This window comes from Rhinoraja longicauda, chromosome 29 (genome assembly GCF_053455715.1).
Source record: "Rhinoraja longicauda isolate Sanriku21f chromosome 29, sRhiLon1.1, whole genome shotgun sequence".
Classification (NCBI taxonomy): domain Eukaryota; kingdom Metazoa; phylum Chordata; class Chondrichthyes; order Rajiformes; family Arhynchobatidae; genus Rhinoraja; species Rhinoraja longicauda.
Window position 1 is genome coordinate 23,952,853 of NC_135981.1, and position 13,897 is coordinate 23,966,749.

The 13,897-nt window shown below is 44.6% G+C and overlaps 1 protein-coding gene across 1 annotated transcript; it reads left to right on the forward strand.

Annotated features, from left to right (window-relative positions):
* Nucleotides 1-5,737: 5,737 nt before the first annotated feature.
* Nucleotides 5,738-12,046, forward strand: LOC144607582 (cytochrome c oxidase subunit NDUFA4-like). The gene is given in 5 exon segments (XM_078424498.1): nucleotides 5,738-5,831; nucleotides 5,834-5,898; nucleotides 9,148-9,236; nucleotides 9,839-9,899; nucleotides 11,803-12,046. Coding segments are annotated over 5 exon segments (351 nt in total). The 5' UTR covers nucleotides 5,738-5,752; the 3' UTR covers nucleotides 11,860-12,046.
* Nucleotides 12,047-13,897: the final 1,851 nt, after the last annotated feature.

Here is a 13,897-nt window from a genome sequence, read left to right on the forward strand (position 1 = left end):
TACCTCAGCTGCACGGAGGCAGAAAGGAAAGCTCTACAGCGGGTAGTCCATAGAGCTCAGAGGGCCATCGGAACACAGCTACCAGACTTGGAGGGCATCTACAACACACGATGCCTCAGAAAAGCCACCAGCATCCACAAAGACTCTTCACACCCCTGCAACAGTCTGTTCGAACTCCTTCCATCGGGCAGACGATACAAGGCCTTCTATGCCCGCACCTCCAGACTCAGGAACAGCTTCATCCCCAGGGCCATAGCTGCTATGAACCGGTCCTGCTGAGCCGGATGGCCACAACGCATAGATCAACTTGCACTTTACCCTGTCCAAAACTGTTACAACTGTTCGTTTCGTTGGGTTGCTGCTGTCTAAATTACCTAAATTAGTGCATCGTATGGGAGGCGCATTCCCAATCTCGTTGTACCCCTGGGTACAATGACAATAAAGATATATTGTATTGTATTGTATTGTATTGTATTGTGAAAGATTGCAGCAGCATCTGGATCGATTGGCCAGGTGGATTGAGGAATTGTAAATTTCCCCGGTGTGGGATGAATAAAGGACTATATTAATATAGAGAAGTGTGAGGTGTTGCATTTTGGGACGTTGAACAAGGGCAGGACCAACACAGTAAATGGTAGGCCTCTGGGTAGTGTTGTCTAGCAGAGGGATCTAGGAGTACAGGTGCATGGTTCCTTGAAGGTCGAGTCGCAGGCAGATAAGGTGGTCAAAAAGGCTTTTAGCACTTTGGTCTTCATCAGTCAGAGTATTGAGTATAGAGGTTGGGAGGTCATGTTGGAGTTATATAAGCCATTGGTGAGACCGATTTAGAATATTGTGTTCAGTTCTGGGCACCATGTTATAGGAAAGATATTGTCAAGCTTGAAAGGGTTCAGAGAAGATTTACGAGGATGTTGCCAGGACTAGAGGGTGTGAGCTCCAGGGAGAGGTTGAGTAGGCTGGGTCTCTATTCCATGGAGCCCAGAAGGATGAAGGGAGATCTTATAGAGGTGTATAAAATCATGAGAGGAATAAGTCAGGTAGATGCACAGAGTCTTTTGCCCAGAGCAGGGGAATCGAGGACCAGAGGACATCGGTTCAAGGTGAAGGGGAAAAGATGTAATAGGAATCCAAGGCGTAACTTTTTCACACAAAGGGTGGTGGGTGTATGGAACAAGCTGCCAGAGGAGGTAGTTGAGGCTGGGACTATCCCATAGTTTAAGAAACAATTAGACAGGTACATGGATAGGACAGGTTTGGAAGGATATGGACCAAGCACAGGCAAGTGGAACTAGTGTAGCTGGGACATTGTTGGCCAGTGTGGGTGAGTTGGGCTGAAAGACCTGTTTCCACACTGTATCACTCTATGACTCTCTTTCCTAACCCCATTCTCCTGTCTTCTCCCCATAACTTCTAACACCTGTACTAATCAAAAATCTGTCTATCTCTGCTTTAAAAATATCCACTGACTTGTCCTCCACAGCCTTTTGTGGCAAAGAATTCCACATATTCACCACCCTCTAAAGAAATTTCTCCTCATCTCCTTTCTAAAAGAACGTCCTGTTCTATGAACTCACCTGAAACTCTGTGGACCGCATACAAATTTGCACTATTCTTTTTGCTCATTACTCCTTTGGCCATTTTCCAAGAATGTTTCTTGCGCACCACCACCTTGATTTAAAAATTTTCAATCTGGTTTTCAAATCGCTTCCCTAACCATCCCCATGTGGTCTCTGTAACTTTCTCCACCTGCACCGGGTTCGATCCTGACTACGGGCACCGTCTGTACGGAGTTTGTACGTTCTCTCGGTGACCTGCGTGGGTTTTCTCCGAGATCTTCGGTTTCCTCCCACACTCCAAAGACGTACAGGTATGTAGGTTAATTGGCTTGGTAAATGTAAAAATTGTCCCTAGTGGGTATAGGGTAGTGTTAATGTGCGGGGATCGCTGGGCGGCACGGACTCGGTGGGCCGAAAGGGCCTGTTTCCGCGCTGTATCTCTAAACTAGACTAAAGTAAACTACTTCAATTCCAGCCTTTTGTGTATTGTTGGTTTTCATCACCACACTGCAAATGTCAATCTCAAAAGCTGCCCCTATCTTCTCTGTTTCTGTCCCTTTCTTTATGAAGGTACCATCATCATCCTTCTCCCTTCACTCAGCTTTTGGACACAACATAGTCAAGAAAGGACTGGTGTCCAAATATAAAAGGATTCTTCGAACACCCCAGTCATAATGTCTCCTTTTATGGCACAGGTGTTAACATTTGGTTTAATGATACCCTTGTAAAGAATTTTGGAATGTTTCACGTCAATAAGACAATGTTAAATGTGTTTAGTTCAGAGATACAGCACAGAAACATGCCCTACGGCCCACCGAGTCCACACAGACCACGAACCCCGCACACTAACACTATCCTGCACACACGAGCGATAATTTACAATTTTACCAAGCCAATTAAACCTACAGACCTGTATATTTTTGGAGTGTGGGAACTGGAGCAACCGGAGAAAACCCATGGGTTCACAGGGATAACGTACAAACTCCGTACAGACAGCACCTGTAGTCAGGATTGAACCCAGATGCCTGGCGCTGTAAGGCAGCAACTCTACCGCTGCCGCCCAATTAACCTACAAACCTGAACGTCTTATTATTATAAATATTGGTTCATTTAAAAGTAGGCATAATATTAAGTGGAAACTGTAGAATTTGCATTTTTGGTGGAGCTGTTTCGAGCTGAGATTTTCCACATAAATCTCACCAGTAATAATTCAAACAATACGATTTTATAATGAGGCTCAATTACGTTCTTAATGTACCAATCTGCTGCTCATTACAACAAGCACATAAAGCACAAGATGTTATGTGCTGAATAAGGCAGGTATTATGTGGGTACGCGCTCAGAGCTCTGCAGCTAACTACAGCTAGCCACATCCACACATCCGCCTTCAGTTAATAACAGGACTAGGGAATATATTTATATCAGTTGAAGTTTAGATGGCTTCACTCTTGCATCTCAAAAAGTTGTGAGTTCAAGTTTCACTCAACAGAGTAATTCGGTAATTACCCTCCACTGTAATTCGGAGGCATCAATCACCATGCTGCCAAAAGCATGGTCCTGTGGATGAGTTGTTAAATCTGTTCTGTCAGATGTATGCAAAGGATAACACTACAAAGAAAGGAAGATGTCCAGATGCTGGTCAATATTTATCTGTCAATGTGGTGAGTAAAGATCACCCAGTGATCTTTAGTGATGCAGTGCTGGAGTTGCTGCCTTACAGTGTCAGAGACCCAGGTTCGATCCTGACCACAGGTGCTGTGTGAACGGTGTTTGAACGTTCTTCCTGCGACCGTGTGGATTTTCTCAGAGTGCTCTGGTTTCCTCCCACAATCCAAAAATGTGCAGGTTTGTATGCTTCTGTAAATTGCCCCAGTGTGTCGGATAGAATCTAGTGTAGGAGTGATCGCTGGTTGGCACGGACTCAGTGGGCCGAAGGGCGTGAGTCCAGGCTGTATCTCTAAACTAAGCTAAAACAAATTTGTTGTTTCATTTTCCACATTCCAATAGCAATACAGATCAGAGATATTAAAATATAAGTAGAAATAATGGATAGACACAAAATGCTCGAGTAACTCAGCGGGCCAGGCAGCATCTCTGGAGAGAAGGAATGGGTGACGTTTCGGGTTGAGACCTTTCTTCACTCTGTCTCGATCCGAAATGTAACCCATTCCTTCTCTCCAGGATGCTGCCTGCCCCGCTGAGTTACTCCAGCATTTTGTGTCTATCTTCGATTTAAACCAGCATCTGCAGTTCTTTCCTACGCAGTAGAAATTGTGGAATGGACTCAACATGTCTGTGGGAGATTAGTAAAGTTAACATCAGGTCCATGAACGTATCAAAATTGGAAAGAAGTTAGGTATTAATGCGTGTAATATGGACACAAGAACATAAGTGAATACAATCTCGGCCTGTCTAACCTGGTCCACCATTCAATATGATCATGTTTGAACTGTCCTGGGTCTCATTTCCTCTTCTTTGCCAATGCCCCACAGCCCTCAATTCCCTGATGTTTCCAAAACATGCCGACTTTCTCTTTAAAACCTCCACAATGAGAAGAGGGTGGTGAATCTCTAGAATATGAGTTCTCTGGAATGTTGAATCTGGAATGTTGTTTCTAGGTCTCTGTTTGACAACAGCGTGAAATGTTGAACAAATTCTTGAATTCTCAGGATCTCCAACAAACATGTCTTTATTTCAATAGCTCCTCCAGACCAACTCAGGAAGCTTTTGCAAACAATATTGCAATCCAGAGAGCAGTCAAACATCAAATGGTGGTTCGATCCAGACCATGGGTGATGTCTGGATGGACTATGCACATCCTACTGGTGACCGAGTGGGTTGCTACAGGGCACCCTGGTCTCGTCCCACAAATCAGAGAAAAGCAACTTATTAGATTAATTGGCCACTGTAAATTGCCCCTATTATGAGTAGTGGAAACTGGTGGGAGTTGTTGAGAATGTGGGGAGAATACCAAAAAAATGGCATTAATATAGGATTCATGTAAATGGATTGACCTTGATTAGCACATTCGATGGGCTGAAGGGCCTGTTTCTGTGCTGTTTTATGACTCTAATATTGCATTTAATCATGCAGTGGCTGAAAAGCAATAATTTCCTTTTCAGAACATCATTACTTTCCCTCCACTGTGGCAGATAGAATAAATTAAATGACAAGATAAATTATTGTATAACAAAAGAGGTAGTAATGCAACAGAAGACATTTTAGAAATCTTGTTATACACTTGTACTGTACCTGAGATGCTTATGTGTGGTGACATGTGTACTGAACTGTTTACAACAAATAATTTCCTACTGTACCTCAACACACGTGACAAATAAAGTAGGAATAACAATACTTTATTGCCACATGTGACTAGGCACAGTGAGATTCTTTGCTTGCATACACAATGTATACAGGTTGCAGCCACCTACGGTGCTGACAAAGTAACAAGACACGTCGGCTTCCCCTTTGTTCCCCCTCCCCCCCAACAGTGGTTCCCCCAGGCCGGGTCCCCATTGTCCATTGTCCACCCCCCACATTGTTCATTGTTCTTCCCCCACCCTCCCTCACGGCCGTCCTCCCCACGCCAGGTCCTCCATTGTTCTTCCCCTCTCCCCTCACGGTGGTCCTCCATGCTCTCATCGATCGTCGACCGCGGGTCGACCCTATAGGTATCGCTGCCGCCGCCGCAAGGCCACCAGCCGCGGCCCCACCGTCAGGAAGCCTTCTGCCATTGTATGGTAAAGCAGGCAACCTATCACAATCAGAGAGCGGACCTGAACTACTGTCTACCTCATTGTAGACTCTCGGACTCTCTCTGATCAGACGTTACGGGACTTTATTTTGCACTAAACGTTATTCCCTGCATCATGTATCTGTACGCTGAGGACGGCTCGATTGTAAATCACATATTACTGGGTAGCACGCAACAAACGCTTTTCACTGTACCTCAGTACACGTGACAATGCCCCCCCCCCCACCTGACCAGAGCTGGTCCACGTGACTCTCCGCAGCGGCTTCGGCCGCCCCCGTCACGTGACGGGGGGGGGGGGGGAAAGCGCTGCCCGGGCTTGCAGGATTTAGGTTGCCACATTCCTTGCCGGGTTTTCAGGGTTAGAATGAAATTATATTTTTGAAATCGTAATATGGAGAAAGTCTCATTTATTGTAAAGGGGTAGGCGAGTTGGTGATTGGGGATGTGCGTGGCCTTGTGGTTGGGGATGTGCGTGGCCGCCAGGGCCGGCCGGGCAGGACCCAAAGGTGACATTGCGGCGGCGGCGGCGCGCGGAGCGGAGGCAGAATGTTCCGTCGGATCTTCAGACAGGCGCGGACCCACCCCAGCGTGAGAGAGACACACACATACACACATGGGGGGGGGGACAGAGACATGGGGGGGGGGACAGAGACATGGGGGGGGGCAGAGACACGGGGGGGGGGGGGGCGCAGGGACACGGGGGGGACAGGCGCGGACCCACCCCAGCGTGAGAGAGACACACATACACACATGGGGGGGGGGGCGCAGAGACACGGGGGGGGGGCAGGGACACGGGGGGGGGGGGGCAGGGACACGAGGGGGGGTGGGGCAGGGACACGGGGGTGACAGGCGCGGACCCACCCCAGCGTGAGAGAGACACACATACACACATGGGGGGGACAGAAACATGGGGGGGGGGCAGAGACACGGGGGGGGGGGCACGGGGGGGGGGCAGGGACACGGGGGGGGACAGGCGCGGACCCACCCCAGCGTGAGAGACACACACGGGAAGGGGGGGACAGGGACACGGGGACAGAGAGAGGGACAGAGACACGGGGGGGGGGGCAGGGACACGCGCGGACCCACCCCAGCGTGAGACACGGGCAGGGGGGGACAGACACGGGGGGACAGAGACACGGGGGGGGGGGGGGACATTGACACGGGGAGACAGGGACACGGGGGGACAGAGACAGGCGCGGACCCACCCCAGCGTGAGAGACACACACGGGGGACGACGACACGGGGGGACAGGCGCGGACTCACCCCAGCGTGAGAGACACACACGGGGGACGACGACACGGGGGGACAGGCGCGGACTCACCCCAGCGGTGGGAATGGAGAGAGGGAGGGGGTGAAGGGGGACGGGACAGGGGTGGAGGAGGGAGATGTGAGGGTGGAGAGGGAGAGGCTGGGATGCTCAGGGAGGGGGTGGGGTGGAGATGAGTATGGGATGGAGAGGATGAGGAGGGTATGTGGAGGAGAGTGGAGGGAGGAGGAGGAGATGGATGGATGACAAGTAAGTGGAGAGGGGTGCAGAGAGGGGCTTGGGTAGGAGGTGATGGGGCTGTGAAGAGGAGAGATGGGGCAGGAGCGTGGAGTTATGGTGGGATTTTAGATGGGTTGCCGGAGAGAGATGGTTGGGGCTGGGACAGTGAGAGATGTGGGTTGTTGGGAGATTTGATGGCATGGTGGGGTGTTGATGTTGGCTGACTGACAGGTACTGGGGGATGTGAATGAGGGCATTGTGATTATAATGGTGCTGAAGAGGAGGGGAGACGTGGGGGTGAAGTGCAGTATGCTGCAGGCCTTATTCAAACACTAACCCATGCCCAGTTTTACAGATTTTTACATGTAACATGCTTTACATGGTTTAATTAATTCAACATGTTGAGTTGATAATTTTGCCTTTGTAAATTTAGTCCAACAAAACTATAAGAGTGGGTCCCCCATTTTAACTGGCTACAGGAGAGTGCTGATCAACATGTGATTAGAACATGTCTGCTGACAGTTCCTGTTTTTATTTACATGGCTTTAAACTATAATGTTTTATTTTATTCGTTAATTTTCCACACTTTCAAACACATTTTTAATCGGTTTAAAAATTCCCCCTGGGGTTTATCAATTTTAAAAGTCTGCATGTGTTTAAATTATGGATAATCTTGAGTAGTGATGAGGTGATAGGGATTTCAATGGGGGCTGCAGTTTTGACTTATTGAAGTACTGCAGATTTTTCCAGTGCACGAGAATCAACACTTTGTTCATGGTGCATTCTCACCACAGTGAGCACTGCAGTGATGACAGCCTCTGTTTTCAATCAATTATTTGGACATAATTTCTGCTTTTAGTACAGATTTCCACTTTAGTTATTACAAATTACTGGTTGATATAATGGGTTGTAATTGAATTGAGAATAAATGACAGTTGGTTTGCAGACAATGTGATATGTGTCAGCATTATTCTCGTTGGTCACCTATTTCCCAAAGTCATAAATTGCTGACTCCAGTAGTGATATTGATTTATTTTTACTTAACTGTGAAGCTTCAGTTGGACAACAGTTTTGAAAAGCTTCTAAATTGCTGCAATCTACTAAATCTCTAAATTATTACCTTAGCCATTTTGTTTTCCCATTGTGTAGGAACTGCAGATACTGGTTTAAACCGAAGAAGGACACAAAATGTTAGAGTAACTCAGCAGGACAGGAGAGAAGGAATAGGTGACGTTTCATGTCGAGGGTTAGGTCTGAAGTAGGGTCTCCACCCAAAACATCACCCATTCCTTATCTCCAGAGATGCTGCCTGTCCCGTTGAGTTACTCCAGCATTTTGTTTTCCCATTAATTGCTTTGTTACTCCACTTGTAGCAAGTTAGGAAGAAGCGGGCTGGTGTAATTTTTCTTTCCTCGGAGAGCATGGTTGAATGCACGGCCTCTTGTTATTTGTTTTGAGATAGTTCCTTTGCATGTGATCAATTAGGCCCAAGTGCATTTTTATGATATTTTGGTAGGATAATGGTAGGAGGTAATGAGATAAATTTGATTTAAATTATCTGTTTGTTGGGAAAGAGCACTTTTTGACAGCAGTAAACTTTAAGTAGGCACAGTGTAGAGAATTCATAACTGTAAAATTATAAAGATTTGCATTTCTATCTTTTATGTAATGGAAGTACCTAATGTGTTGGCGTTGATGGGTGTTTCAGTGCTCTTGAGATGATGACTTGGATATTTTAAATATATTCACTTTGTACGATAGGTAAAGTACTTGGAAGTTGTTTAGGAGATAACGTGTTTTTTGCTGGATTCCTGGAGAAAGGCTTGTGGACATGAGTGGGTTAACATGTGATGAGTGTTTGACGGTGCTGGGCCTGTACTCGCTGCAGTTTAGAAGGATGAGGGGGGATCTCATTGAAACAGTGAAAGGCCTGAACAGAAGGAGAGGATGTTTTCACATAGGAGAATCTTGGACCAGAGGACCTCAGAATAAAAGGACGTTCCTTTAGGAAGGAGATGAGTTGGAATTTCTTTAGTCAAAAGGTGGTGAATCTGTGGAATTCATTGCCACAGTACGCTGTGGAGGCCAAGTCAGTTTATATTTTTAAGGCAGCGATAGATAGATTCTTGATTAGTACGGGTGTCAGGGGTTATGGGGTAAAGGCAGGAGAAGGGGGTTGAGAGGGAAAGATAGATCAGCGATGATTGAATGTCAGAGTAGACATGATGGGCCGAATGGCATTCGTCTGCTCTGAGACTTATGAAGTTTTAAACAAATTAAGTTTTACTTTTGTTTTTTTCATCCCTTCCACTTGAGAATTATAAACTTTTTTTGTCTTTAATCCCTTATAGCTAATTCCACTGTTTGTCTTCATGGGAACTGGAAGTATTGGAGCAAGCTTGTACCTCATGAGGCTTGCACTCCGCAATCCTGATGTTAGGTAGGTGACTGTACGTCAGTAGCACGTGCCCGGCTGTGGTTGGATGTAAATCAAGCAAACCCTGTGCCCCTATTCATCTTAAACACTGTCATGTGACAGTGAAACTTGCACCTGACTCGGCAATGTATTAATTAGAGTACCGATTTCTTTAGAACGTTTATGTTTCTGCACTAAATTACATGTCAACTTGTTTTTTAACGACAAAATCAAATTGCATAGAATTGAAATGACAAGATTCCTTATTAAATTACTTGTGCATTAACAGCTGAGTTCAGATTTTCTGGTATAAGATCCATATTAGCACCGACAATAGTTTTTAATTTTAACTTTACGGGGGAATTTATTGAATGAGGTTTGGGTGTTTTGATGTTAAGAGTGTAACATGTCCACCATTATTGTCCTTGAATTGTTCCTGGTTATATGCTTTAGAAAAGGATGTGTAAAATGAGTTTTTATTTGAATGCATGGACAAATGTTTGTTTTCAACATAACAGGCAATTTTTTTAACCGGATATTTGCAACAAAAGTTGTTACTTTAAGGTCCTCAAATAAAGTGTCATTTTTTAAAATTACTAACTATGTAATCACCCTCTACCATATAGCTGGGATCGCAAGAATAACCCTGAACCATGGAACAAAATTCCACCAACTGGACAATATAAGGTAACCATTTTATGGAATTCATTGCAGCGAAACGGACTTAATTATTGAACGCTCTTGAGTTTTTGTCCTTTTACCCTGAATTTGTGGTTGTATATACTACTTAATTTTTGGAATGTTAAACATTGAGCTGATACGATATTAAAAGCACGGTATAAAATTGGAATAAAGGTCGGAATCAATTGCACAATCATTTCATCGGGAATATTTCATCCATTATTTTAGATCTATGGAGACCAGAGCATGATGGAAATAATATTTTGAAATAACTTTCTTCTCCACTTCTTCCTCATCATGGTTAATGTTGGTACATACAGTTGCAGAGTGCTATTAAAGACACAAAGCAACAGTATTGCTGAACAATTTAAATCATGAAAGCATTAACAGAAAAAGTTGGCCAAAGTTGCAAATTAACTTTTATGTAAGCAAATGAGAGAAACCTAGTTTGGAGCTTAAAAAGGTCAAATGAGAATGTTTTCCAAATGCAAAATCTGAAGATTCTAAAAATGTTGGGAGGAGCTTCAAATGTTGTGGACATGCTGAATAAAACAAACTGAGGTGCCACTGAAATGCCCATCTTTATATCTTGGGGAGTATATTTGGTGAGAGGAAGTTCTGTTACAATTAATGAGGAATACTCTGAACAATGTTGGGAAGGCAATATTGATCGCGCTGAAAATTGAGTTTATTTACCAGTATTGTTTGGCATTGAAGGTCAAAGTAAGGACATGACACAAACGAGTGTTATTGATGTTTGAAAATGTTAAAGTGATAGATGAAAAATAATCTCAAGTATTAAGGGATGTGGACCATTATGAATGCGGTCACGGAAAAGCCATGAGCCCTGCAAAGGGTTGGAAAGACTAATATGTGTAGGAAGGAACTGCAGATGCTGGTTTAAACCGAAGATAGACTCAAAATGCTGGAGTAACTCAGCAGGACAGGCAGCATCTCTGGAGAGAAGGAATGAATGACGATTTGGATCGAGACACTTCTTTGTCTCAACCCGAAATGCCACCTATTCCTTCTCTGCATTGATGGAGCCTGTTCCGCTGCATTACTCCTGCATTTTGTATCTATCTTTAATCTAGAATTGCTCCTGTCCACATGTCTGATTGGCATGTATGAACGACCGATGTCCAAATAGGACTCCTCTCCTTCCACCTCTCCTCACCCTGCCAAACTCTCCCAACCCACCACCAAATGTTCTTCCCTTCCCCTCCCATTGCATTTTAAATTGTTTTCAGGAGGAAAATTCTTTCACATAGCTATCCATTGTATTTTTTGAAATGTCAAAGCGCAACTGCTAATTGAAATTACTGCAAAGAACTGGAATGTAGGGGAACATTTTCAAATATTTATGCTGATATTCTTGTTCACTTTGTGAAACTGTAAGATTTGCATGTAAGGACTGGAGTAACTCCTGCTGAGTCAGGTGACATCTCTGGAGAACATGGATAAGTGACGTTTTGGGTCAAGACCAACTAATTGTTATTGGTTTAACTATGAAAGGAAACATTTTTAGTAAGGCAGTTTTTCAGATTTCTTTTGTGCATCATAAGAGTTTGTGTGTAGTGACATTGAAAATCTTTCTTCCAACTACATTTATAGGGTCACACTATGTGGAAACAGGCCCTTCGGCCCAACTTGCCCATATTGACCAACATGTCCCACCTGTCTGCGTTTGGCCCATATCCCTCTAAACCTGTCCTATTCCTGTATCTGTCCAAATGTTTAAATAACATTGCGATACTACCTCCTCGGGCAGCTCGTTCCACACACCCACCGCCCTCTGTGTGAAAAAGTTACCCCCCAGGAAATTGAATGTTAATTGGTGGACAAGTTTCATGTTGATTAGAATTTTTAGACTGAAGTCATTTTGACTAATCTTTTTATTTGTTAATAGTTATTTGCGGTGAATACGGACTACAGCAAGCTGAAGAAGGATCGCCCAGACTTCTAAATGCTAATCACTGAGTCTCCTGTTTGGGTGGATTTGCTGTTCCATGAAGCAAGCTGCAAAACTATTACCACTGCATCCTGTACACAGTTTCATTAAATTATTCAGTAGTCACATATACTACTGAACCTAACTTGTGTATATACAGAAAATTTATGTGAATAAATTGGTGTTCTCCACTTCACTTGAATCTGTTATTGTGTATATGTATATACATGGGTTATATCTGCAGTAAGCAGCAGTGCAAGTTCATCAACATTAAACAAATTACACTTGGAAGCTTTGCTGCCCAAGACTATAGAAAAACAAATGTTAATGCTGTTTGGATGCAGAGATATAAGAAAATAACTGCAGATGCTGGTACAAATCGAAGGTATTTTTTTCACAAAGTGCTGGAGTAACTCAGCAGGTCGGGCAGCATCTCTGGAGAGAAGGAATGGGTGACGTTTCGGGTCTGAAGAAGGGTCTCGACCAGAAACGTCACCCATTCCTTCTCTCCTGAGATGCTGCCCGACCTGCTGAGTTACTCCAGCACTTTGTGAATAAATACCTTGGATGCAGAGATGATTTTTTCTAAAATTGGATGATTTCTCACCTTGTAAGATACTAAAGCACCTATATCCTTGGTTTAGTTTACCTTAGAGATACAACGTGGAGTCCATGCCGAACATCAATCACCGGACACTAGCTCCATGTCTTACTCACTAGGGGCAATTTACCGAAGACAATTAAGCTTTCAGTTCAGGACAGCTGGTAAGGGTGGGGTTTAAATGGTGCTTTGTATTTCTCACACCCTCACATAAAGTCCTAGCTGCCTAATGTGGGTTGATTAAAACGATTTCTTTAAACATTAAGATGTAAATGCATGTCATTATTTCTTACGGTCTGCAACCTTTGTCCCCAAGGACCCACCATCTTGTTAATGCGTATAGGACAGAACATGTGCACCTTGGGTGACCACTTGCAGGATGTCCAATCTGTTTGGCTTGTGTGGTCAGTAGAACACTTGTTGGATACTTGCATCTGCACAAGCCTGTGAAAACTGCTTCTGTACAGACCGATCCCTAGGGTGGTGGGTCTGTTATATGCGGAGAGAGTGGGCTGAATGGGAAGAGAAAATATATATAGTTGTGATGTGGCTCAATAGACTAGATACAAGAAGCATGTTATCCTCATCTGGGAGTTCAAAGAAAGGGCTCTAGTTCCGAGATGCAGAATACGAACATTGACCGACAAAAAGTTTCAAGTGTGCGGAATATATTTAGCATAGTGATAAATTTCAAGATGGAAAGAGGATGGCACTGTGCTGCAGCTGGTCGAGCAGCTGCCTGGTAGCTCCAGAGACCCGGCTTCCATCTTGACCTCTGGTGCTTGCACATTCTCTCTGACTGCATGGCTTTCCTCCGGGTGCTCCGGTTTCCTCCCACATCCCAAAGACATGTGGGTTTGTAGTTTAATTGGCCTCGAAATTGGCCCCAGTGTATAAAGAGTGGATAAAGAAGTGGGATAACATTAAATTAGCTTGGTCGGGTGACCGATGATCGGTGTGGACTCAGTGGGCCGAAGGGCCTGTTTCCATGCTGTATCTTTTGCGGCACAGCTGTCGAGCTGCTACCTTGCAGAGCCAGAGACCTGGGTTCGATCCAGACTACGGGCGCTTGTCTATGGAGTTTGTACGTTCTCCCTGTGACCTCTGTGGGTTTTCTCCGGGATCTCTGGTTTCCTCCCACACTCCAAAGACGTACAGGTCTGTAGGTTATTTGGCTTGGTAGAATTGGAAATTGTCCCTAGTGTGTGTGGGATAGTATTAATGTGCGGGGATTGTCGGTGGCTGAAGGGACTTTCCGCACTGATCTCTAAACTAAACTAAACTATAAATGGGAGGGTGGGTATTGTGATAGAGGGCTGGCCATGATCGTAATAAATAGTGGAGCAGATCAAAGGGTTGAATGACCTGCTTTTTCCCCTATGTTTAAGTGGTAGATCCCACAATAGAATTCAGTTTGATGCTGAGACCTATTTGGATAGGTCCGCATTAAAT